This window comes from Prionailurus viverrinus, chromosome D3 (genome assembly GCF_022837055.1).
Source record: "Prionailurus viverrinus isolate Anna chromosome D3, UM_Priviv_1.0, whole genome shotgun sequence".
NCBI classification, from domain to species: Eukaryota; Metazoa; Chordata; class Mammalia; order Carnivora; family Felidae; genus Prionailurus; species Prionailurus viverrinus.
Window position 1 is genome coordinate 33,241,707 of NC_062572.1, and position 25,153 is coordinate 33,266,859.

Below are 25,153 nucleotides of genomic sequence, written 5' to 3' on the forward strand. Positions count from 1 at the left end.
CAATCCCGGACTTCAAGATATATTACAAAACTGTAATCATCAAGATAATATGGTACTGGCACAAAAACAGACACTCAGATCAATGGAACAGAATAGAGAACCCAGAAATGGGCCCACAAACGTATGGCCAACTAATCTTTGACAAAGCAGGAAAGAATATCCAATGGAATAAAGACAGTCACTTCAGCAAGTGGTGCTGGGAAAACTGGACAGTGACATGCAGAAGAATGAACCTGGACCACTTTTCTTACACCATACACAAAAATAAACTCAAAATGGATGAAAGACCTAAACGTAAGACAGGAAGCCATCAAAATCCTTGAGGAGAAAGCAGGCAAAAACCTCTGACCTCAGCTGCAGCAACTTCTTACTCAACACATCTCTGGAGGCAAGGGAAACAAAAGCAAAAATGAACTATGAAAAGCTGCACAGCGAAGGAAACAGTGAAACTAAAAGGCAACCGATGGAATGGGAGAAGATATTTGCAAATGACATATCAGATAAAGGGTTAGTATCCAAAATCTGTAAAGAACTTATCAAACTCAACACCCAAAAAACAAATAACCCAGTGAAGAAATGGGCAAAAGACATGAATAGATACTTCTCCAAAGAAGACATCCAGATGGCCAACCGACACATGAAAAAAATGCTCAACATCATTCATCACCAGGGAAATACAAATCAAAACCACAGTGAGACACCACCTTACACCTGTCAGAATGGCTTACATTAACAACTCAGGCAACAACAAATGGTGGCAAGGATGTGGAGAAAGAGGATCTCTTTTGCACTGCTGGTGGGAATGCAAACTGGTGCAGCCACTCTGGAAAACATTATGGAGGTTTTTCAAAAGATTAAAAATAGAACTACCCTATGACCCAGCAATTGTACTACTAGGTATTTATCCAAGGGATACAGGTGTGTTGTTTCGAAGGGACATATGCACCCTGTTTATAGTAGCACTGTCAACAATAGCCAAAGTATGGAAAGAGCCTAAATGTCCATCGATGGTTGAATGGATAAAGAAGATGTGGGATATATATACAATGAAGTATTACTCAGAATCTGAAAGAATGAAATCTTGCCATTTGCAACTGCGTGGATGGAACTGGGGGGTATTATGCTAAGCGAAATAAGTCGGTCAGAGAAAGACAAATATCATATGACTTCACACATATGAGGACTTTAAGACAGAGAACAGATCAACATTAGGTAAGGGAAACAAAAACAGGGAGGGGGACAAAACATAAGAGACTCTTAAATATGGAGAACAGAGGGTTACTAGAGGGGTTGTGGGTGGGGGGGATGGGCTAAATGGGTAAGGGGCATTAAGGAATCTACTCCTGAAATCATTGTTGTACTATATGCTAACTAATTTGGATGTAAATTTTAAAAAAGTAAAATTTAAAAAATTTTATTAAAGAAAAAAAAAATGGATTCTACCAGAGCAGTAGGTAGTGTTCCGCATTTAAGCTGCTGAACAGTTATTTAGTGCTATAAATAGTCCCAAATACTATGCTAAAGATTTTTCTCTTAAAAGAATAAAGTTATTATAAGAATTGAAGAAAAAAAAAAAAAGAATGTGCTTTTTACCTTGTTGGCACAGGATATCTCCTGCCCATTTCCACCCCTGACCCCTAGTGGCAAAACCAGTACCCAGGGCAGGCACACGTGAGAAGGACACAGGTCAGCAGAGCCCCCTTTTTATCTGCAACCCAGCCCAGCGATTTCTGCTTGTTCTCTGGCTGGAACTGTGTCACATGACTATTCTTACCTGTATTGGAGACTGGGAAATACAGGTTTTTAGTTGGGCTAACTGTAAGTTGGAAAGTAAAATTAGGAACTTTGAGTAAAAAAGAATGGGTATTGGGATAGGCAACTAATATGTACCTCTGGAGCTGCTTTTTTAAGTATTGGATAGGTTCTGTGTTGAATCGACTCTAGTCTGGCATGGTGAAGAAAAAAAACTATTAGGGGTTTTAGTCTTCCTAAATGCACTGAAATTAAAGAAAGGTAAAGAAGAACAAATAATAACATTGGAAATGAGAGAAGGACCCTGTAAGAGTTATGTGGTTTTTTATTTTAATTAACTGAGAGAATAGAATGTATTTGTTATGAATATATTTCTTAACCCAAGAACTTGGCTGTTTTATGGTGTTTTGTAAATTAAAATTTCTTCTCTACCTCTATACTTGGGGCTCCATCTATTTAATTTTTTTTCTTTTTTTGGTAACATCAGTAATGATTTGTCACAGTGTACACAAATAAGTGTGTTTCTTTAGGCTAAAAATTGGAATCAGAAACTGACAGATAAACTTAACTGTGGAAAATAGGTTTAAATTTTTTTTAATGTTTTATTTTTGAGAGCGCGAGTGGGAGCAAGTAGGGGAGGGGCAGAGAGAGCGAGACCCAGAATCTGAAGCAGGCTCCAGGCTCTGAGCTGTCATCACAGAGCCCAACATGGGACTTGAGCCCACAAACCTAAAGATCATGACCTGAGCGAGATCATAACCGACTGAGCCACCCAGGTGCCCCCGGAAAATAGGTTTATATGTATAACACAAGCATTGAAGAAGGGCTCATGTAATGGAGGGACCCTCTGTGCCCAATAAAAATTTTTTTTTCTTAATTGAAGAAGTTCTTGATATAATCCGGATAGCAATCCCTTACCAGATACATGATTTGCAATGATTTTTCTCCCATTCTGTGGATTGCAACAACTTTTCAATCTGATTTTAAAACTATATAACATTAGAACTGATATTATACTAGTATTCATTAGAATTTTAGTTTATTTAGGGGCGCCTGGGTGGCGCAGTCGGTTAAGCGTCCGACTTCAGCCAGGTCACGATCTCGCGGTCCGTGAGTTCGAGCCCCGCGTCGGGCTCTGGGCTGATGGCTCAGAGCCTGGAGCCTGTTTCCGATTCTGTGTCTCCCTCTCTCTCTGCGCCTCCCCCGTTCATGCTCTGTCTCTCTCTGTCCCAAAAATAAATAAACGTTGAAAAAAAAATTAAAAAAAAAAAAAGAATTTTAGTTTATTTTAAAGTAATATATGAACTCAAGAATATATAAATATATGGTTTAAAACCCAAATGGCACAAAAAGTGCCCAATAAAAAGGAGTTAAAAGGACAGGTTACTTTGGAAAGAAAGAGGGACAGGGTAAGGGGAAAGCCTTTAGCTATATCTGATTTATGGGGTTTTCTTTTTTTAATTATGTAAGTTTCAGGTGTACAACTTTACTGTTTGACATCTGCGTACATGACAAAGTGATTACCACCACAAGACTAGTTACCATCCATCACCATGCAGTTGGCCTCCTTCATCCATTTCACCCACCCTTAAACCCCCTTCCACATAGGTAACCTCTAGTTTGCTCTCTGTATCTGTGAGGTTTTTATTTTGTTTTGTTTTGTTTTTAGATTTTACATGTGAGTGACTCATACAGTATTTGTCTTTCTCCTGTGACTTATTTCATTTAGCATACCTCAAGGTCTATCTATGCTGTAACAAATGGCAAGGTTTCATTCTTGTTTATGGCTGAGTAGTAGTGCATTGTTTTATTTACATATATTTCGCATCTTCTTTATCCTTTCATCTATCAATGGATGTTTAAGTTCTTTCCACATCTTGGCTATTGTAAATAATGCTGCAATGATGTGTTTTATTCCTTTTCTAAAAAGATTTGAATGAGATACTCAAAAGTGGCAATAAATGTTTAATTTCACTGATGGTAACATGAATGTGATATATATTTTTCTGTTTGATAGCTTTCATTATTAAAACAACTCTTTAGTTACATAAATCTGTACCCTTCCCTAGATGTTCACTTTTCCTCCCTGGAAGTTACTAACTTCTCATCTTCTAGAAGTATTCGGTGTATTCTCAGGCATATATATGTTTGAGTGGAGTGCTGCCTCCCCCCATGAGAGCCTATTCTTTTGTACTTTCTTTCACTACACAGTGTATCTTTGAAATCCTGTCATATCACTGTAGCACTTGGTGTCCTTTTTCCTGATTCCCATGTATTCTGCTGCGTTGGTGCATTGTGATTTATCTCCCCAGTTCACTCCTGAAGGACACTTAACATTCTTGCTAATTTTTCACTGTTATGTACAGTGCACATCCTTGTGTGTACATCTTCACACATACCTGTGTGGCTATGTGATATAAAACCCTCCTAGAGGGTAAGGAGGGTGAATCAAATTTATGGTCTTATTAAATCATTCTCAAAACATTGTATCTGTGTACGTTCTGTCAGTCATGTATGAGAATGCTTCTTCACTCTTATCTGCATAGTGTTTCAGAATTTTTTATTCTCACCAATTTGTGTCTCTACAGTTGATACAGAAGAGCTATTAACAGAAAACCGTATGTTTTAGTATTATTTCATATTAATATTTTTTATATGTTACTAACTTGCAATATGAAATTATTTGTACTTTGTAGTGTTTCAACTCTATAAAGTGTTTCAGATTATGCAAATAAATATAAGCTGAGACCTGACTGTTTAATTTTACATATAAAATTTATTACTTAATGTTTAAGAATGTTTATAATTAATGTGTGGAAATAGTTGACACTTTTTCATCTTTTCAGCTAATTACAATTATTTGTTAATGCGTTCATGGAAAAGTATTTGAAACTGAAAGGTAGTATTTCTTTTTATTTTTTTTGAAAGGTAGTATTTCTAGCCAACTTTTTTTTTTTTTAACGTTTATTTTTTAGAGAGAGACAGAGTGCAAGTGGGGAGGGGTAGATAAAGAGGGAGACACAGAATCCTAAGCAGGCTCCAGGCTCCAAGCTGTCAGCACAGAGCCTGATGCAGGACCTGGACCCACAGACTGCAAGATCATGACCTGAGCTGAAGTCGGATGCTCAACCAGCTGAGCCACCCAGGCACCCCTCTATCCAACTTCTTATAGGAGATTGTGTAACTTTGGTACTAAAACTGAATAAATAACATGCAAATAGAAAATTAGAGGTCAGTTTAACTTAAAAACATAGGTGCTTACATTTTATTTATTTTTTTTTTTTAAATTTTTTTTTCAACATTTATTTATTTTTGGGACAGAGAGAGACAGAGCATGAACGGCGGAGGGGCAGAGAGAGAGGGAGACACAGAATCGGAAACAGGCTCCAGGCTCTGAGCCATCAGCCCAGAGCCTGACGCGGGGCTCGAACTCACGGACCGCGAGATCGTGACCTGGCTGAAGTCGGACGCTTAACCGACTGCGCCACCCAGGCGCCCCGGTGCTTACATTTTAAATTAAATAATGATGGTACATCCAGACAGTGGAATATTATTCTGCACTAAAGAGAAGTGAGCTATCAAGCCATGAAAAGACATAGAGGAAACTTGAGGTCATTTTACTAAGTGAAAATCTGTTAATTGTAATTTAGCACATTACCAGAGTAAAGGAGAAAAGCTATATGATCACTTCCATAAATGTAGGGAACACACTGAATACAATTCAACACCCATTCATGATAAAAAAAATGTTTAGTCAACTAGAAGTTGAAGAGAAACCATCTTAATTTGAAAAGGGTATATCGATCAGAAACTCAAAGCAAATGTTATGTTTAGTGGTTAAACCTTAGAGGCAGTTGTTTACAAATCAGGGGAAAAAGTATGTCTATTTGATATTGATTAGGCAGTCCTAGCCAATGAAATTAGATAAGTAAGGGAAATAAGAGGTGTGAATAAATAAGAAATATGAAATATAGGGAAGAGACAGAATGATCACTATTTGGTTATATTGAGAAATTCAGAGTCACTACAAAATAATAGAGAGCTCAGCAAGATTGCTGGATGAGAGAGAAGCATTAAAAGTCCGTAAAAACAATTGTGTGTGTGTGTGTGTGTGTGTGTGTGTGTGTGTGTGTGTGTATGGCAGATTGCATTTTCCAAAGTAGCCAAACCAACATACATTCTCTGCACACACAGTGTGAGTGAGATTTCCTCCCACTGAGAGGTGGTCTGTGTTTCACTACTCTTTGCATCTTAGAAGGCTCAGTGGGTGAAAATACGAACTATAAAGTTACCTGTTCTGGGGCTGGTGGCATATAAGAGGGTGTGGAACCCACAGTAAGGTCATTTGCTAAGTGACTTCAATAATTTATTTATGCTTAATTTATAAAATTATCTGGTGCCTAACTTAAAATGCTTTTTCTCACATGTGATAGTGTGACCAAAGACCCAATTAATTTTTGCTGTTAATGCACACTTTAAAACAATTTTTTAATGTTTATTTTTGAGAGAGAGAGAGACAGAGTGTGAGTGGGAGAGGGACAGAGAGGGAGGCACAGAATCTGAGGCAGGATCCAGGCTCTGAGCTGTCAGCATACTTAACCGACTGAACCACCCAGCTGCCCCTCACTTTTTACCAGAATTCTCAGAAAAACGTATTCTATTTGGGTGAAAAAACAAATTGGGTGATACACCAAACAGCTGAGTGCCTAGTGCAGCTGTGTCCTCACAGAATTTCTTCCATTGTAGAACACAGAAAACTGTAAGGGTCCTAAAATGAGCTTCTGGCCTAGTGGTGGTTGCTAAGCACTTATGGCTCTAGAAATAAAATTTGAGGATATTTCTGGACTCAAAGTAACAGTAAAGTGGCATAAAGATGAATAAATAGATTAAAGGTTTTTTTTTTTTTAATTTTTAATGTTTATTTGTTTTTGAGAGATAGAGTGTGAGCAGGGGAGGGGCAAGACAGAGGGAGACACAAAATCTGAAGCAGGGTCCAGGCTCTGAACTGTCAGCAGAGCCTGACACGGGGCTCAAACCCACAAACCATAAGATCATGACCTGAGCCAAAGTCAGCTGCTTAACTGAGCCACCCAGGTGCCCAAGATGAAGAAACAGATTAAAGTTTTAAGGTAGAAACTCCAAAATAGAGATGGGTATTAACCCATCTGAGTGTGATGTGTTTAGCCTAGATACCTCCATTGCATTAGTTCTGTATTATATAACGTGTTTAAGGTTACTTGTAGGGGTTGAATATTGCATGGCAATATATAAATTCATCAAGAGCAGAGACTTTGGTGCCTGAACGACCTTTGTTGTCCTGCCACTTACTGGTTTTGTGACCTTTGACAGATTGTTTTATCTCTCAGAGTCTGTCATCCCTCACAGGGATAACTGTTCCTACCAGTGTTGTCAGAATTGAAATAGATAACGTAGGCAACGTGCTTTGTGTTGTACTTGGCATATCATAAGTGTTCAATAAATGTTACTGTATACTGGCTGGGAAGGTATCTGTTTTGCTATATACAATTTAAGAGGAATATTAAAATATATTTTTGTTATTTTAAGGAAATTCGCAATGAGTCCCATGACTATCCTCATAGAGTGGCCAAGTTTCCAGAAAACAGAAATCGAAACAGATACAGAGATGTAAGCCCATGTAAGTATTTGTGGTTTTGTGTGCATGTGTATGTTGGTTTGTTTTAGGCAGGTTACGGTGAAAAAGTTTGGGATAGGGTTGATAAATACAGTGGGTTTTTTTGCATATTAACATAATAAACGTTCTTTAAGGAAAAATTTCAAGGTCTAGAATAGAAGGAAGGAAAACTGCTCATAATTCATCCTTCAAACACAGCCACCGTTACTTTGGCGTACTTTCTACTAATCTGTTTTTCTTATGCATAATTTCCTTTCTTTAAAATAATTGTAGTCATATGTGTGTATGTGTATTCATAAACATACTTCCTTTTCCTATTATTCCATAGGCTTTGTAAGTTTTACTTAAAATATTTATCAGTATAGTTTGCTTTTTTCCCCAAATTATAAAAGTTGTATGTACTCACTGCAGAAAACTTTTAAAACAGAAATATGTAAAGGAAAAAAACCCATAATTTAAAAACAAATAAAAACTTTTGGGTATATATTCTTTTTGTATTTTTTCTGAACAAACATATATACACATTCTTTTAAATTTAAAATTAGAATCCTTCACATATTGATTGTAGCTCTTTTCCCACATAGCAATACATTATAAACATTTTCCTATATTAAGTCTTTTAGTGGCTTTAATAGTGGCTTTGGATGTGCCATTCTTTTGTGTAACGGTTCCCTTGTGGTTGACCATTTGGATTCTGATGTACCCACTCATGTACATGCAATGATGGTTCGGTGTTAGTGTGCTGAGTCCTCCTGTATAGACTGAATAATCTCACTCTATTCAAGGTCGCAGATTATATACCCTTATGTATGTTGTAGTCCTTGTTAGAAGGGTATGGACGTTCCATTGAAAATCTAATTACTGGGGGGAAAGTCCATACTTTATTTCTTCCATGAACAATGTTTTTCTTTGTGTCAACCAAGTACATTTCCATGAAAAGTATGTTGGCTAATTTTGGACAAATCAGATGGACTAATCTGTTAAAATATTTCATGTCTGTTATCAATTACTTATTAAATACTAGGTTTCTCTTTCCATATGGTGTGGGTGTGTGTGCAGGGAATGGGGTTGTGGGCAGTGGTTGTAACATTTAGGTGCTCCTTCACCCTCTTCAAATTTCTGGTTGAATATCCTTGAGCTAGAGACACTAATCTCCAGTGTTTACCATGACTTTGAAGACCCTATGTTCCAGGTGTACACTTTGCTTTGTTGCCTTTAATTTAAAAAAAGAAAAAAACAAAAAACCAAACTTTTTGTTTTGATAATTGTAGATTTGCATGCAGTTGTGAGAAATAGCACAAGGGTATCTTGGCCTAGTTTTCCCCAGTGGTAACCTCTTATATAACTACAACCAGGAAATCCACGTGGATGCAACCCATTCAGATCTCCCCAGTTTTACCTGCACTTATTTGTGGCTGTGTTCAGTTCTTTGTGGCTCTGTTACACGGTAGAGTGTGGGATTACAGTCTGGGCACAGACCAGTGGACCAGCCCTACCACAAGATCCCTCCCTTTTGTGGCCCCAGCCACCTTGCTCCCTTCCTCCTATTCCAAGTCCCTAGTTGCCCTTGTTTTTTTTACATAAATCTGTTGTAATTGCAATCACTGGATATGATAATTGATGTTTGAATTCCCTGATTAGTTTGATCAAATTGATCTAAATCGAGGAATTGGTAAAAATTGGAACTGAGATGCTTAAAAGTAAGACATTTGTAACTTAAATTCCTCTCAACTATACAAGTCAATGAAATGGTTGTGATTTGTCCCTTAATGTTAGACTTATTTACCCAACCACCTGTTGGACAGGCCAAGTTGAAGGCTGCAAGGAGAGCTTGGTTGTTACCAAGTGTACTTAGTAACCCTGCCTCCATCCTCACTGGCTTGGGCTCTTTTTTCTGCTAGTCTTCTCAGGAAGAGAGCCATTCGCCTTGTATGGGTACCTAGTATTAGGGACAGGCATTTCTTCCTCAGAGGAGGTGTGGCCCCATGCCCCCTGCTGTCTTTCTGGTCACTCTCTCTATATGGTGGTCTCCAAAGCTGCACTCTGCTATGGGCATGCCACTCAGTGAACCCTGTCCCTGCATCTTCTCCTTGTAGAAGCCTGGCTCTCCCCTGAGTAAACTACCTTTCTGTCTTTCTCAGGTAGAGGCTACTTGTTCTTGCTTCCCCTGTAACCACAGAACTTCCTAGTCCAAGCCATTACTCTCCAACTTGCATATTATAATGATCTCCTCTGAGACTCATGCCATCCAGACACATCACACTGCTGCCCTTGGATCTGTCCCGACTTACAGTCCCCATGTCGCAGCCTCCTCTCACATATTTGCCAAAGGCTTGAATGCTGAGGACGCCGTTCACTGTCTTCCTCTTTGCCCTCTCCTCTCAGTACCTCTTTCTTTGTGCCTGGATGGCGTCGTGTCCCTGGGAAGGAACCATGTAATGCCGTAGACTTACAGTTCTGGACCTCTCAGCTCACAACCTGAAATCTTAAACGCCGCTATCTTGACAGCTACTTTCTGTCTTCTTAGCCCTTGACTTCACCAGGATGTTTAGTTCCTTGATTTTTTCACCTATTGTAGTACATTACTTCCTTCCCCACCTTACTTATTGACTTTCTTATTGTTCTAATATGTTGGAAAAATAATCTCTGTGGGTCTGTAATTCTCCCTAACCCCATGAAACTTTGTCTCAAGTAGTTTGTTGTTCAGCTTCTGTAAGCTATCATTGGGTTCATGTGTGCACTTGGGTAAACTTGGGCACTGATTGGACCTGGGGTGCCTCACTGTCCTCCTACACACCGTTGTCATTCCCACTGCTCCTCCGCTCTGGCTTGTCCCACAGGAAGCCAGCTCTCAACCCACCTTCATGCCCACTACTCTCAGAATGTGATCTGCCTTCAGTCCTGCAGAGAAACATTTTAAAAATCAGGAAATAACTCTTCAGCTTCCACCACCTGGAAAGTTAATATCTCTCTGCACTCATCTTAAGTCCCAGGAGAAGAACCTCCCTGCTCTGATCCTAGGTTTGTATCCCAATGCCTCATTCCTCCTCAGGGACCTCATTCTCTGTCATTACCACTCTTAATCGTGTCTTCAACCTTTTTCTCACATCTCCTCTTCCTTATTCTATAAATGTGCTTCAGCTTCTTGTCATCTCAACCCTCTTCTCTCATCTCGGCCCCACTTGTCCTATTACCTGTGTGGACATAAGCACGTGCACACCTGTGTGCACAGAGTCTCAAAAGAAGACATCATACTATTTGCCTCTCCATCCTCATCACCTATGCATTCTTCAGCCCATGGTTCTGCCCCAACCTCCCCACTGAAACCTTTATTCTAAAGTACCATTTTCAAGCTTTCTAGTTTTGAAATGCAGTGAGGGACTTTCCATTGGTTTCTTTTCTTATCCCTCTGTGACTTTTGATAATGTTGACTCTGCCTTCCTTCCCTAAAACCATATTTTTTCTAATTTTGCTGTTACTTCTCTGGCTAGTCACCCATTTCAGAGCTTACCTTCCTTAGTTGACTTTGTCTTCTTCAGGGTTCTGTCTCTGTCTCTCCTCCTTCTCACTCTTAACAATTGTATGTATGAGTGGTCTCATTCTGTGGGTTTGTTACCATCTTTCTGCTTATCACCCTAAATCTCATCTTCAACCTAGGTCTCTCCTCTCAGCCATAAACCCATTTATGCAAGGCACTCATCTCTGTGTGGATGTCCTGTAGCTGCCTCAGACTCAATATGTCTAGATACTGAGCTAGCATTCCTCCCACACAGTCCATTGGTCCCAGCCCTGAGACCTGCTTTTTTCCCCATCCATAAATGGTGCCACTGTTGGCACATTTACTGCAGCTAGAAACTCAGACTCCTTTCCCATTCAGGTCCCATATCTACTTGATAACTAAGTAATTATAATTCCATTTTCACAATGTGTGGGGTTTTGTTTTTAGATTTTTAAGTAATCTCTATACCCATTGTGGAGCTTGAACTCACAACCCCAAGATCAGGCATCACATTCTCCACCAACTGAGACAGCCAGGCATCCCCCAGTGTGACCAGTTTCTGGTATCATTACTTTTTTGGAACATCCTCCTCTTTCTGACCCAGAACAGTCAAAATCTTCTTCTAATTATCTACAACCACTTCCCACTGGGTGTTATTCTCACACAGTGGAGGAGGTCATGAAGGTGGTGACTCTCACTAAATCTAGACAGCCCCAGGAATGTGTATTTTTTAAACACTCTCAAGATGATGTGGATGTACCTTACCTGATTGATAGTCACTTTATCATTTAAAAATATATTTCCATGCATAATACTTGACAGTTGTTGATTTGGTTCAGAAAACATGTATTGAAAACCAGCTACTGACAATATGCTTGCGTTGAGAATACCGTGAATATGTGTACCATGCCCTCTGATAATTCATAGTCTAGTGGGAGATACAGACCTGTTGTGCTTTATGTATCATGAGCTAGTACTGTGTATTGGTGGAGCTGTGTCTGAGGAGTTAGGGGTGGCTTTTAAGAGAATACATGGTGGAGTGCCTGGGTGGTTTAGTCGGCTAAGTGTCCGACTTCAGCTTAGGTCAGTGATCTCATGGTTTGTGAGTTTGAACCCCGCATCGGGCTTTGTGCTAACAGCTCAGAGCCTGGAGCCTGCTTCAGATTTTGTGTCTCCCTCTCTCTCTGCCCTTCCCCCACTTGCACTGTCTTTCTCTCTCTCTCTCTCTCTCAAAAATAAACATTAAAAAAATTTAAAAAAAATACATAGTAACCAGCTAAATAAAGGGGAACTGAACATAAATTATTTTTTTATGAGTCCCAGATTTTTCTAGGTTTTGATTCAGTAGGTCTGGAAATCTGTGGGTTTTTTTGTTTTTTTTTTTTTTTAATTTTTTTTTTTTTCAACGTTTATTTTTGGGACAGAGAGAGACAGAGCATGAACGGGGGAGGGGCAAAGAGAGAGGGAGACACAGAATCGGAAACAGGCTCCAGGCTCTGAGCCATCAGCTCAGAGCCCGACGCGGGGCTCGAACTCACGGACCGCGAGATCGTGACCTGGCTGAAGTCGGACGCTTAACCGACTGCGCCACCCAGGCACCCCATGGAAATCTGTGTTTTTAAACAGTCTCTTCCTTATGTGATTCTTATATACCCAGCTTGGCACCAGTCCTCAGACTGACATATAGAAACTACATTTGGAGGTGTGAATATGAAAACTGTATTCAAACAGGGATATTTTGAAATAGAATTTGAAGAAGTCCACAATCTTCCTATAATTGCCACAACCAAAAGATGCCTCTATTGTCTCCATTAACTGTGAGACAGTTGTGAAAGAGGCAAGAACTTGGTTGGTTTAGAAGAGAGTAAAAGATTGTAATAATCACTTGAAGAGTTATATTTATACTTTTAGAGACTGCTGGTAATTTTAAAAGTTTCTTTCTGCTTTACAGGTAGAAATTCTGTAAATCCTGTATTTGGTCTAACTGTCACCTGTTTTCACTGGCTCTGAAGCAGTTTTTTTTTTTTTTTTTAATTGTGGTAAAAAAACCATATAACATAAATTGACCCTCTTAACAATTTTTAGGTGTATGCTGCAGTACTGTTAACCATATGCACATTGTACAACCCATCTTTTCATCTTGCATGACTGAAACTCTGTACCCATTGAACAACATCAGTTTTCCCTCCCTTCAGCCCCTGGCAACCACCATTCTACTTTTCGTTTATAACAGTTTGATTACTTTAAATTCCTCATATAAATAGAATCATGCAATATTTATCTTTTTGTGACCAGCTTATTTCACTTAGCATAATATCCTCAAGGTCCATCCATGTGAAACTGTCAGTTTTTAAAGGAAAGTAACACAAAGACTTATGATTCTGGTAGTGTGACAGGTTATATAGTCCATAGTCCTTTAGTGCTACAAAACAAGAAGATTCTCAATAAACTTTTAAAAAAGTTACTAGGTGGGGAGGAAGTAAGGAAAACTTGCAGAATTCCTGTGCCCCTCCACCTCCAAAAAAACAAAAACAAAAAACTCACCAAATGGCATAGCTACCCTGAATGCAAATGCCAGTATTAGCTCTGAGATTTGTATTCACTTAATAAAATAACCTCAAGATCGATTAAGCAAAAAAGAATAGAATTATAGGAAGAAACTGACAAGTCCATATTCATGGGCTTCTTAATAAGATGAAATATAAGTAAAGAAATAGAAGATTTAACCACACAATTAAGCTTAATTTAATAAGAAAAATATGTAAAACCTTATGTCCATTTTCTTCTAGGACTTTGGAATATTTATAAAAAATGGACCATTGACTAGGCTGTAAAGTAAATCTTAACAATTTAAAAATTGCTGCCTTACAGGCCATGTTCTTTGACCAGAATGCAATTAAATTATAGATTATTAATAAAAGGATAAAAAATCACATAAATTTGGAGATTTAAAGATTTCCAAGTAATTCATGTGTCTTGGAAACTTTAAAATGCTTAAAAGTGAATAATATGTAAAATATGTAAATAAAAAGTGAACAATATATACAATGTTTATATAAAATAATATATAAAACCTAAAACTTTAATAAAGCAGCAAAATAGTAATACAAAGAAAATATGTTGTCTTAAATGTATTACAACAGAAGGATAAAAATTAATGTGCAAAGAATGTGCCCCAGTTCTTTCTGTGAGCTCATTATAGAACTTTGATATCCAAACCAGAAAAGTTAGTAAGAAGACTAAAAGTTACAGGCATATCTCCCTCATGAATATAGATGTAAAGATTAGCAAACTGAATACAGCAGAGTCTGTAAGTTTATTTTAGGAAGATAGGGGTGGCTTAACATTAGAAAATCTTTAAAATGTTGGTTCACCACAGTAACTAGGTAAGGGAGAAAAAATCATATGAACATTTCAGTAGGTGCAGAAAGATTTTTTAAAGTCAGTTCTTGCTCATGATTAAAAACAAAACACATAGCAAATTAGAACGGGAGGGGGAACTTCTGTAACTTAATATAACATAAGTCTAAATGATAACACATTAGAAACATTTTTTTAAAAATGAAGAACAAGACAAGGATGCCCACTATTACCACTTCTGCTTAACATTGTGCTTTAGTCCTAGTCACTACAGAAAGAAGAATAAGAAATGAAAGGCATACAGATTGGGGGAAAAAAAATTAAGACAGAAACAAAGCTGTCATTTTATCTGGTGCCATAACAAACCACCCCAAAACAGTGGCTTAAAACAATAGCAATCAGTTATCATATATACAAATATATGGACTCAGGAGATTCTTGCTCAGGGTCTTTCATGCTGATGGTAGCTGGGGCTGGAGTCCCCTTGAGGCCTTCCTCGCTCAGTTGTGGGCTGTTAGCCGACACACCTACAGGTGGCATGTCCATGTGACCTGGACTTCCTGGCAAACAGTAGCCAGGTTTCAGGAGTGAGTGTTCAGAGAGAGCCAGCTAGAAACTGCATTGCCTTGTGCCACCTAGACTTAGAAGTCACTCCAGTTCCATCACATTGTGTTCATTAGTGGCCATTCAGGTTCAAGGGGAGAGGACTGAAGCTCCGCCATTAGGTGGAAGAATTAACCAAAGAATTGTGGACATGTTTCAAAACCATCAAAATTATAGATGATACTGTTTTCTTGGTAATCCAAAAGCACAGATATATCAAAGAATTACAAGGAACCATTTTGATAGTCTCAGAATTATAAGACAGTAGATATTTGAGTTATTAAAATAGGTCTTTATACCTGACAGGGGTATGCTTATCTTCCTTAGCAGATTTAAATAAAAGCTGTTGTATAATAGTAATCAGAGCAAGTATAGATATACTTAAGTTTTATAGTAACTCTTATGTAAATATTTGTCAGTATTCTTATCACATCTGAAGTTCAAAAATAAAGACCTACTGCGCTTCGCATTCTCAAAATCCATTCTGTTGTCAGCTTCTGTTCATTCTTTTCTCATTCTTTGTTAGGACTTTGGCCTTTGGTTCTGTCTTTAATTTTGTTCTGTTGTTGTTGTTGTTTTTAATCTTTGATCTTAATCAAGGCAAAATCAAAGCTGTTTTGGACTTTTAATAATTTGTTTCTACAGGTCACTGCACTGGAGGGGACCCAAGATATAAGAATTAGAACTCTTGGTGAAGAAGCTAGAATTGATTAGGTGGGGAAAGAAAACTTGAACTGAACAACATGATAGCTGACTTCAGATACTTGAACTTCAAATGACAAAAGGAATTAATTATCCTGTATTAAGCTCAAACAATAGAACTGAGGTTCACAAGTGAATAGCACAGTTGGTGAATTTCAGGTCAGAATATGCAGGATCTTTCTTGCCCTGAAAAGCTACTATTTAAACATACAAATGAACCATATGAACTAGTGCACTCTCATTATTGTAGGTCTTTATTCAGAGTGTGGACTTCTCATTAGAGACATTCTAAAGAGCATTTGTGAATAAATTGTAGAGGATTGGTTAGATAATTTTGAAATATCTCTTGTATGCTTCACTTCTTGCCCCATTCCTCATCCCTTCCTCACTTTCTTCCCCCATTTGCCATTCTCTCCTCTTACACTGTTGATTCCTTAACAGGTGCAGCCTGGTTTTTTTTTTGTTTTTTTGTTTTTTTAATTGGACTACCTATCCCCCAGTAAAGTTTTGTTCAGTCTTCAAGACATAGGTATCACTCCTCTGAGAGGTACCTACTGAAAGTTACTAGTTTGCTTCTATAGCACTTTATTTCTGTATTCTGGTTCTAATCTTACTGCCTTATAATTTTATTTATTGCGTTTACTCTGTAGAGCAGTGACATTTAACAAGGATGCTTGCCATCTCCTAGGAGACATTATGGAAATTTGTGGGGGCTTTTTTCTTCTGGTGTATTTTTTTTTTCAACGTTTTTGTTTATTTTTGGGACAGAGAGAGACAGAGCATGAATGGGGGAGGGGCAGAGAGAGAGGGAGACACAGAATCGGAAACAGGCTCCAGGCTCTGAGCCATCAGCCCAGAGCCCGACGCGGGGCTCGAACTCACGGACCGCGAGATCGTGACCTGGCTGAAGTTGGACGCTTAACCGACTGCGCCACCCAGGCGCCCCACTTCTGGTGTATTTCTATTCAACTATCTACATATGTTAACATATAAATTACTTTGCATTTATTTTTATTTCAATTAGGGCATTATTGATATTTAAAAAATTATAGTTTCTGTTATCTCTAATAGGGAAGCTACAAAAGGTATTAAAGACATCATTAAGCCTCCCCTCTGTCCTCTGAATAATTCAGTCTAAAAGCCCTTGGGGTTGGGGACCCACATGTGGAAGGCATGTAGGTAAGGGAGGGCATCTTGGGGGGGCATATTTGAAGAGTTGAGGGAAGGTGAAGTGAGCCCTATGATGTTAGATTAGAATTAGTGTTTCAGTGGCCTGGCTCAGTCAGTTAAGCTCCTGATTCTTGATGTTGGCTCAGGTCATGATCTCATGGTTTGGGAGATCGAGCCCTGTGATGAGGCTGTGCTTTTGGCACAGAGCCGGCTTGGGATTCTCTCTCTCCCTCTCTTTCTGCCTCTCCCCCACTTATGCTCGTACACTCTCTTGTTCTCTCAAAATAAATAAATAAACATTAAAAAAAAAAAGTAGCCTGGAATGTCTTATAGTCCCAGAAGGTTAAGGATGCTGAAGAAATGATGAGGCTGTGTCAAACGGATATCGAAGCCAGCTTGAAGCCCATGGGCCAAACTTGGGAGTGATTTGAGCGTTGAAATAAATAATGATTATAACCTACTGAATAAAGTAGGAATCCATGAGTTTGTACTTCTATCAGTAATATGAATAAATGGGGAGAAAGGAAAGATCCACCTTAGTGTAGGATGTCAAGTAATGTTGAAATAAATGCTAAACTTGGTGGGTAAAACTTTGATGAGGAACAAAATATTTACATAGTCTTAAAGTGTCCTTATACAAAATACTTATTAATACAGGAGGAGAATAGTAAGTGTGCGGTGGAGAAATCTGGCAGACACCAACCTTAAACAGGTGATCATGACCAATTATGGGACACATCACATTGAAATCCTGAACTTCCCCTATGGAATGCAGTGAGTACAGAACATTACTCTGTGCTGAACTTGCCAAATGTGTATTATCTAAACTCATCCATGGGGAAATACCAGACAACTCCAATGGATTGACACTCTGTAGTCTTCAAAGGGTTATAAAATAAAACCCTTCCCAGGGAAGACTGAGGAATGGTTCCAGTTTAGAGACTAAAGAAATATGACATCTAAATGTAACATGTGATCATGTATTGGATCCTTTTGTTTAAAAGGTATTATGGGGGAGTGGGAAACGGTACCTGGGTGGCTCAGTCAGTTATGTGTCCGACTCTTGATTTTGGCTTAGGTCATGATCTCAAGGTTGTGGGATTGAGCCCTGCCTTGGGCACTGTGCTGGGCATGGAGCCTGCTTAAGATTCTCGTCCCCTCCCTACCCTTCAGCCCCTTCCCTGCTTGCATGTGTGGGCACATGCACGTGCTCTCTCTCTCTCTCAAAAAAAAATGTATATTCCCTTAAGTACCACATGATCATTGAAAGATTCCAATAAAGAAGTTTAAAAAAAGAAAAGATATTAGGACATTTGGTGAAACTTGAATGGGGTCTGAATTAGTAAAGTATCATTGTTAATTCTATGATTTTGATGGTTGTACTGTGGTTAAGTAGAATTGAGTCCTTCTTTGTAGAAAATACACACAGAAATGTTCATGGATAATCAGGTATCATGCTTGCACTTGCTGTCATGATTTAGGGAAAAAATTCTTTGTATTTTTCTTGGCATTTTTCTGTAAGTTTTGAAGTTATTTCAACTGAAAAAATTTTTAAAGATTATTTAAAGGGGAGGATACTGAATGCAAGTCAACATGTGAAGGCAAGAAAAGGAAATAAAAGGCATACACATTTGAAAGAAAGAAAGAAAACTGTCTCTATTTGCAGATAGTCTAGACATGATAGTCTACATAGAAAATCCCAAGAACCTCCTAGAACTAATAAGTGAGTTAAACCACGTTGCTGTGTATAAGAGCAGCATATAAAATTATCTTTCTGAGGCACCCAGGTGGCTCAGTCAGTTAAGCGTCCGACTCGCATGATCTCGTGTCATGATCTCGTGGTTGTGTTGCGTCCACATGACTCCTGAAACAGAATGCTACGGGCACCAGTGACAGTCACAACAAAGTTTATTGCAACGAGAGGCAAGGCCGACCGGTCGGCACCGACACTCTTCATCAGAGTGCGGCCTCGAACAGCCTGGGTACAGAGTTTTTATAGCCGACCACATCGTCTTATCATCACCTGGGAACAGAACAAAGAAATAGTTCCCAGATGGGGGTGGAAACAGTTCAGACTTTCTGCCGTTAAGCCACAACCAGTTGACATCCTTGTCCCTGCCTCTGGCACCACCTTTTCAAAGTTCTCAACATGCCCTTGCCCCACTCCAGTCAATCACCAATCCAGTTGATTTTCCTTGAACTTTTTGTTCCCTTGATTGATAGGACAAGGCTGTTATCTCTTAACCTACAGTGTCAAAACAAAGCTGTTACTTCTCAAGGCTACAGGTTAGCCCTACACTAACCCTTACAGTTGGTAGGTTCGAGCCCCGCGTTGGGCTCTGTGCTGACAGCTCAGAGCCTGGAGCCTGCTTCAGATTCTGTGTCTCCCTGTCTCTCTGCCCCTCCCCCACTTGTGCTCTGTCTCTCTCTCAAAAATAAATAAACATTAAATTTTTTAAAAATTATCTTTCTACCTACTAACAATGGACACAAGGAAAACAGGATTAAAAATATAAGGTCATTTGCAGTTGCTCTTAAAAAATGAAATATCTTGGAATAAATCTAACAAAACATGTATAGGGCCTGTCTGTTGAAAACAACAAAACACTGATAAAAGAAATCAAAGATGATCTAAATAGAGAAACATACCATGTTCACAGATTGGAACTCTCAATGTAGTAAAGATGTCAGTTCTCCCCAGATTTTTCTGTAGGTTTGACACAATTCCTATCAAAGTCTCAGAAAGATTTCTTGTAGATACAAACAAGCTTACTCTTAATGTGTGTGAAAAGGCAAAGGAACTAAAATAACTAAAACAATTTCAGAAAGGGAGAAGAAGGTGAGGAAGAATCATTCTGCCTGATTTTAAGACTTACTGTATTAACTGTGGTATCAAGATGATGTAATATTGGCAGAGGAATAGAAACATAGACTGGAAAACAGAACAGGGAACCTAGAAATGGACTCGTGCAAGTATAGTGAATTGATTTTTGACAGAGGTGCAAAGAAATTTAACGGAAGAAGGATGATCTTTTCTACAGTCAGTACTAGAGCAATTGGACATCCACAGCAGCCCCCCCCCATCTCAACCTAATATTCCTTATACAAAAATTAAAGTGGATCATAGACTTCAATGTGAAGTATAAAACTTTTAGAAGAAACAGGAGAGAATTCAGGACCTAAGGCTAGAGGAAGAGTTCTTAATGTGACACCAAAAGCACTGTCCATGAAAGAAAAAAATCAGGAAATTGGACTAAACCAGAATTAAAAGCTTTTGCTCTGCTAAAGACCCTGTTAGGGAATTGAGGATGAAAAGACAAGGACAGACTGGGAGAAAATACTTACAAGCCACAAAGAACTCAGACCTAGAAAATAAAAAGATCTCTCATAATTCAATAGTAAAAGACTAAAGCGTAAAACAAAAAAAGTCCAATTAGGAAATGGGCAAAAGATTATGAACACAGATGTCAGTAAGCATATAAGCATATTAAAAACATCATTAACCATTAGGGAAATGAAAATTAAAACAATGGTGGTGAGAGTGAGAGATCACCACACACCCACTGAACAGATAAAATAATGAAGCCACAATACTCTAAGAATGTAGAGAAACTGGATCTCATATAAAGCTAGTGAGAATGTAAAATGTGTAGCCACTTTGGAAAATAGGTTGGCAGTTTCTTAAACTAAACATACCTTATACAACCCAGCCATTGCACTCCTGGGCATTTATCCTAGAGAATTGCAACATTATGTCCATACAGAAATGTGTGTGTGAAGGTGCATAGCAGTTTTATTTGTAATAGCTCCAAATTGGAAACAGCCAAAATGTCCTTCCAACAGGTGAGTGGTTAACAAACTAGTATATTCATACCATGGCATACTACTCAGCAATAAAAAGAAATGACCTATTGATAACATGCAACAAGTTGGATAGATCTCAGAAGACTCATGCTGAGTCAAAAAATCCAATCTCAAAGGTTACATATTATATGATTCCATTTTTACAGCATTCTTGAAATGATAAAATTATAAAGAACAGATTAATGCGTTAGGGATGGGGTTGGTGGGGAGTATGACTGTAAAGGGATTGCACAGAGGATCTTTGTGGTAATGGAACAGGACTGTCTATCTTGATTGTGGTAGTGGTTACACAATCTCCACGTGTGATAAAATAGCATAGAACTGTACACACCCACACAAATCTGTGCCCATAAAACGAGAAATTGGAGTACAGTCTGGATTATACCAATATCTTTCCAGGTTTCTGAATTTGATGGCTTCCTAATTTGGGTACTGGGTAAGGGTACTGTGCTAGGCAGTGGGAATACGTAATGAACATGACAGGATCCCTGGCTACACAGAGGTTAACCCTAACAGAAGGCCACAGATGGCTGGAGGTGTGGGCACTGCTGCTGCCCCAATTTCTGAGTGTATCAAAATCTTATCATAATGGTAGCCTTCTAAGAGAGGACCCCCACTGTAGCCATGGCTCATCACTTGGGCAGCTCACCTATAGAGTACTTACACTGGAAGAAGGAGCAAAAATGTACAGGGAGGGAACTTAATGTCCTGGGGAAATGTGGCACATCTTCTAGTACCATGGGTTATACTTGGAACGTGGGAAGGGAAGGTGTGATTGCTTATATATTAAAATACAGATGCATAATGAAGTAGAAATTTTAAGTTCCTATATATTTTTAAAATAGGACTTTCCAAGGAGTTTTGTAATGGATACTTGGAGTATATTAGGGTCAGTCGGTAAAAATAATCAAGAAGGATTTGTCTAGTCCAGCCATTTCATCTTACAAGAAAACTGAGACTAGTGATGTGGCTGTTATCACAGGTTGTAGTAACTAAGTTGGATGCTGATAATGTTTCTGAAGTAGCAGGTTATTCTTTTCACAACTGTGAAATCACAGCTGTGTCTGTGGTCATGTAGGTTGGTAGAGCCAGGACACACATCAGAATCTACATCTTTAGGCCCCGTAGATGGTCTTTCATCTGCGCCACAGAGTTCCAGATGCCTATGCTGGAAAGTTCTGGAGGTGTCTGAGCTCTAACCTTTTTACTGAATTAGGTTACTCTCCAAGTCAATTAACATAACGTCATCTCCCGCATAGGTTTCACAATGGTTTAATAGTGATTTGTCATTCTAACAAAATTCTACCGTAGTTTAACAATTTAAATATGAAAATTTTCTGGAATTCAGTGTATAAACAATGCTTGAACACTTGCCAACCTAAATTGTTATGGCGCTGTACTGGGTAGATGCTAAGAAGATGGAAGTAGAAACTTTTTCTCTGAGTTGAATTTAGGAGGTGTGACTAATCAGTACAGATTTTCTTAACTTTCTGAACCTAACTTGCAGGCTCTTTCTCTACCCTTTGTTCATTTGGGCTCAAGCTCCATTATTTGTGTCCCTCAGACATGTTGGGCACATACCCACCTTAAGTATTAACTTTGCTCTGTGCTTGGAACGCTCTTAACCAAAATATCCATATGATTGACCTCCTCCACTCCTCCAGGTCTTTGCTAAAATGTCACTGTCTTAATGAGGCCAACCTTCCCCCCTATTTAGAATTGTAACCTATCCTGCTCCTCCTCCCCAGCATGATGTTCCCCTTCACTCTGCATTTTCCCCCCATAGCATTTGTGCTGTATAACATATCATTTACTTAGTTGTTTTGGCTGTTGTTTCCTTTTCTGAGAAGGTGAGCTCCACAAGAGTATGGATGGGTCCTGAGTGCCGAGAGCAGTGCCTGGAATGTGGAAGGATTTACTAAATATTTGGTCTGTATTGTTTCTGTGGTGTCCCATGGACTTTTGGATGTAAGGAAGGTACTTTCTGCCAACTCCCTCTACTCTCCATGCTCTCTCTCTTCTTGAAGAGGCAATTACGAGTTTCAAGGAGATGGTTGAGGTGTTGACTGATAATATTAAACTAAAGTTTCGTATGTCTTATTTTATACGCACTATTAAAGAGGAAGGATATCCGTGTTCCAGAGTATATTAATGTATTTTACACATTTTTAAAGGATACTTCTCAGGCGTTCTTTCCATTGCAGAGACATTTAGGGGTAGATTAAAGACCTGTTTTTAGATTTGGAGATGTGTGGAAGTCAAATTTAATCAATGACCTTGCCCTATCAAGCGTAGAAACTTGAAATCTTGATAGTTTGAATGAGTTGGAAGTCTCAGTTACCCTATTGTTTCAAAAAGAGGGGACCTACTGGAACAACATGTATTTATTTACTTGGTTAGCAAGTTGGTGGTGGTGTGCACTGGGATGTGTTTCATTGTAACTCTCTCTGCTCCTGCCGCTGTTTGGCTCTGTACTCATCGTCTCTTGATTAAATTGTTAGTGCATCAGTGTGTTAACTTGTCTTCTTGTTCCAGTCTATCCTCTAGAGTGCGCGTAGTTATTTTCTTGAAATCAAATGTGCTTGTGTCAGCCCTTTAAAGAGCTTTATTAAGGTAACCTGTGCCTGGAGTGCAGCACACAAAACCCTTCAGCGTCTGGCCTTAACATGTTTTGGGATCTCTTTTGGCTACCCAGTTCTTGAGCCTTTTTGAATTTGCCAGTCCATGATACACCATTCCTTTTTCCTTTTGTGTGTGTGTGCTCCTTCTTCCTCTAGGTAGCAAAGCCTGCTCATCTCACTTGGCTTCCTTAGGGATCAGTTGGTCAGCTTTCTTCACACAACGCAGTGCAATTAAGATAGTGGTAGGAATTACTACTTAATAGAATTTTTTTCTTTTTAAAAGCTTTAAACAAATTATTGTTATCTTTATGTTGCTGTTGCCTGGCTCCTAAAATATATTTGTTGAATGAAAATTGCATAAAAGTTGTTGAGGGTATTAAATGTGAAGAACAGAACTTCATGGTGAGGGTTCCCTTAAACGGGCTATTTAGAGAAGGTCATTCATAGGCTGGATCTTCACGGAAGTGAGATTTGTGTGACAGAGATGAGACAGAAATCGTACCTGATGTGAAGAACAGTGGAAGGCAATGGAGGAAGAACTTAGGGTGTGTGAAAAGGGTGGTAAAGGAGCCAACTTGGACGTATCAGAGATAATGTAGTGTGGGAATTATGTAGTCCCTCAAGTTACAGACCTAGTTTGAATCTCCTCTTGTGCTCCTCTAGTGTGTGTATGGTTATGACTTGACTCCCTGAGTGTCAGTAAAATGAGCATGATAATGTCAACTTCATAGGGTTGTGAGGACTGAGAGAAGTAACGCGGTAAGATGTGTCATACGATAACTGACACATATAGGCACTAAATCCTATATAGCGGTCCTAGTTGGTTATGTTGTCAGTAAAGGAACTATTCATCAAATTGAGTTTTATTTTCAGAGGAAACAGTTGAAATGTTACACTCTTGTATGTGTTTCTTCATTAATGCTTATGATGACTTGGATTTTAGTTCTAGCTTTTTTTGGCTCATTGCTTGATTCATGAGAGAAAATTATATTTTTGTCTCAAGTATTTAACTTACAGAGTCGAAGATGGTTGACATGTCTATAAAATGTTTATTAATTTTTGAGAGGGAGAGAGACAGAGTGCAAGCAGGGGAGGGACAGAGAGAGAGGGAGACAGAGAATCCAAAGAAGCTCAAGGCTCTGAGCTGTCAGCACAGAGCCCAGTTCAGCACTCGAACATACAAGTGGTGAGATGGAGATCATGACCTGAGCCAGTCAGACACTTAACGGCTCAGCTACCCAGGTGCCCTGAAGTGCTTTGCATTCTTGCAGGGAGGTAACATGTGAATATAGACATCAGTATTTGAAAACTTAACAGTTTCCTCCTGGTTGAGAACAGGAGAATCAATGGGGAACATCTTTCAATGCTGTACTTACTAATGGAGACATGGTCTTCTTGCCCAGTTGATGATAGTGATTGTTTATCTCTACCTTGGTGTAACCTAGGGAGGATAGTTATGATGGATGTAAATCCATTTTCCTGTTTGACCTGGAAGACTTTCCAACTTTCCAAAAGAAGATCTTTTTACAATTACGATAAAAGGTGAACCAGTGAAGCGGTGTTAAAAAAAAAAAAAAAGGCTTATTATGACATTAGTGAAAGAGGAAGCTAATCTGTATTGTCAGCTCAGGCCACAGCTAGAGCGTCATTTCTTGACAGATGAAACCATTTCTCGGAAAACATACTGTTTGAGGGTGGGAGGTGAAGGGAATCTTCATCAGATGTTTGCTTAATTTTTATCCAGTTTACAAGCTGCAATTCTATTGGATATTGCATTTCTTTATTCTCTTGGTGACAAGAATTAAGAGCAGATGATGCCCCCATTAAAAAAAAAAAAGCATATGTTCTTGATAGTTCGGCTTTTGGTGTTATTAGATGTTGAGAGATAAGATTTCCTGTGAAGCATGGTTTGATTGCTTGTTGGTATCT

At 38.8% G+C, this 25,153-nt stretch overlaps 1 protein-coding gene across 5 annotated transcripts in view; it reads left to right on the forward strand.

Moving 5' to 3' along the window:
• PTPN2 (protein tyrosine phosphatase non-receptor type 2) overlaps positions 1-25,153 on the forward strand; it is an 85,859-nt gene that overhangs the window by 15,924 nt on the left and 44,782 nt on the right. For all 5 annotated transcript variants that reach the window (XM_047827610.1, XM_047827612.1, XM_047827609.1 and 2 more), the window contains exon 2: positions 7,318-7,408. In XM_047827610.1, the coding sequence (XP_047683566.1) occupies positions 7,318-7,408 (91 nt within the window). The remainder of the gene's footprint in view (positions 1-7,317; positions 7,409-25,153) is intronic.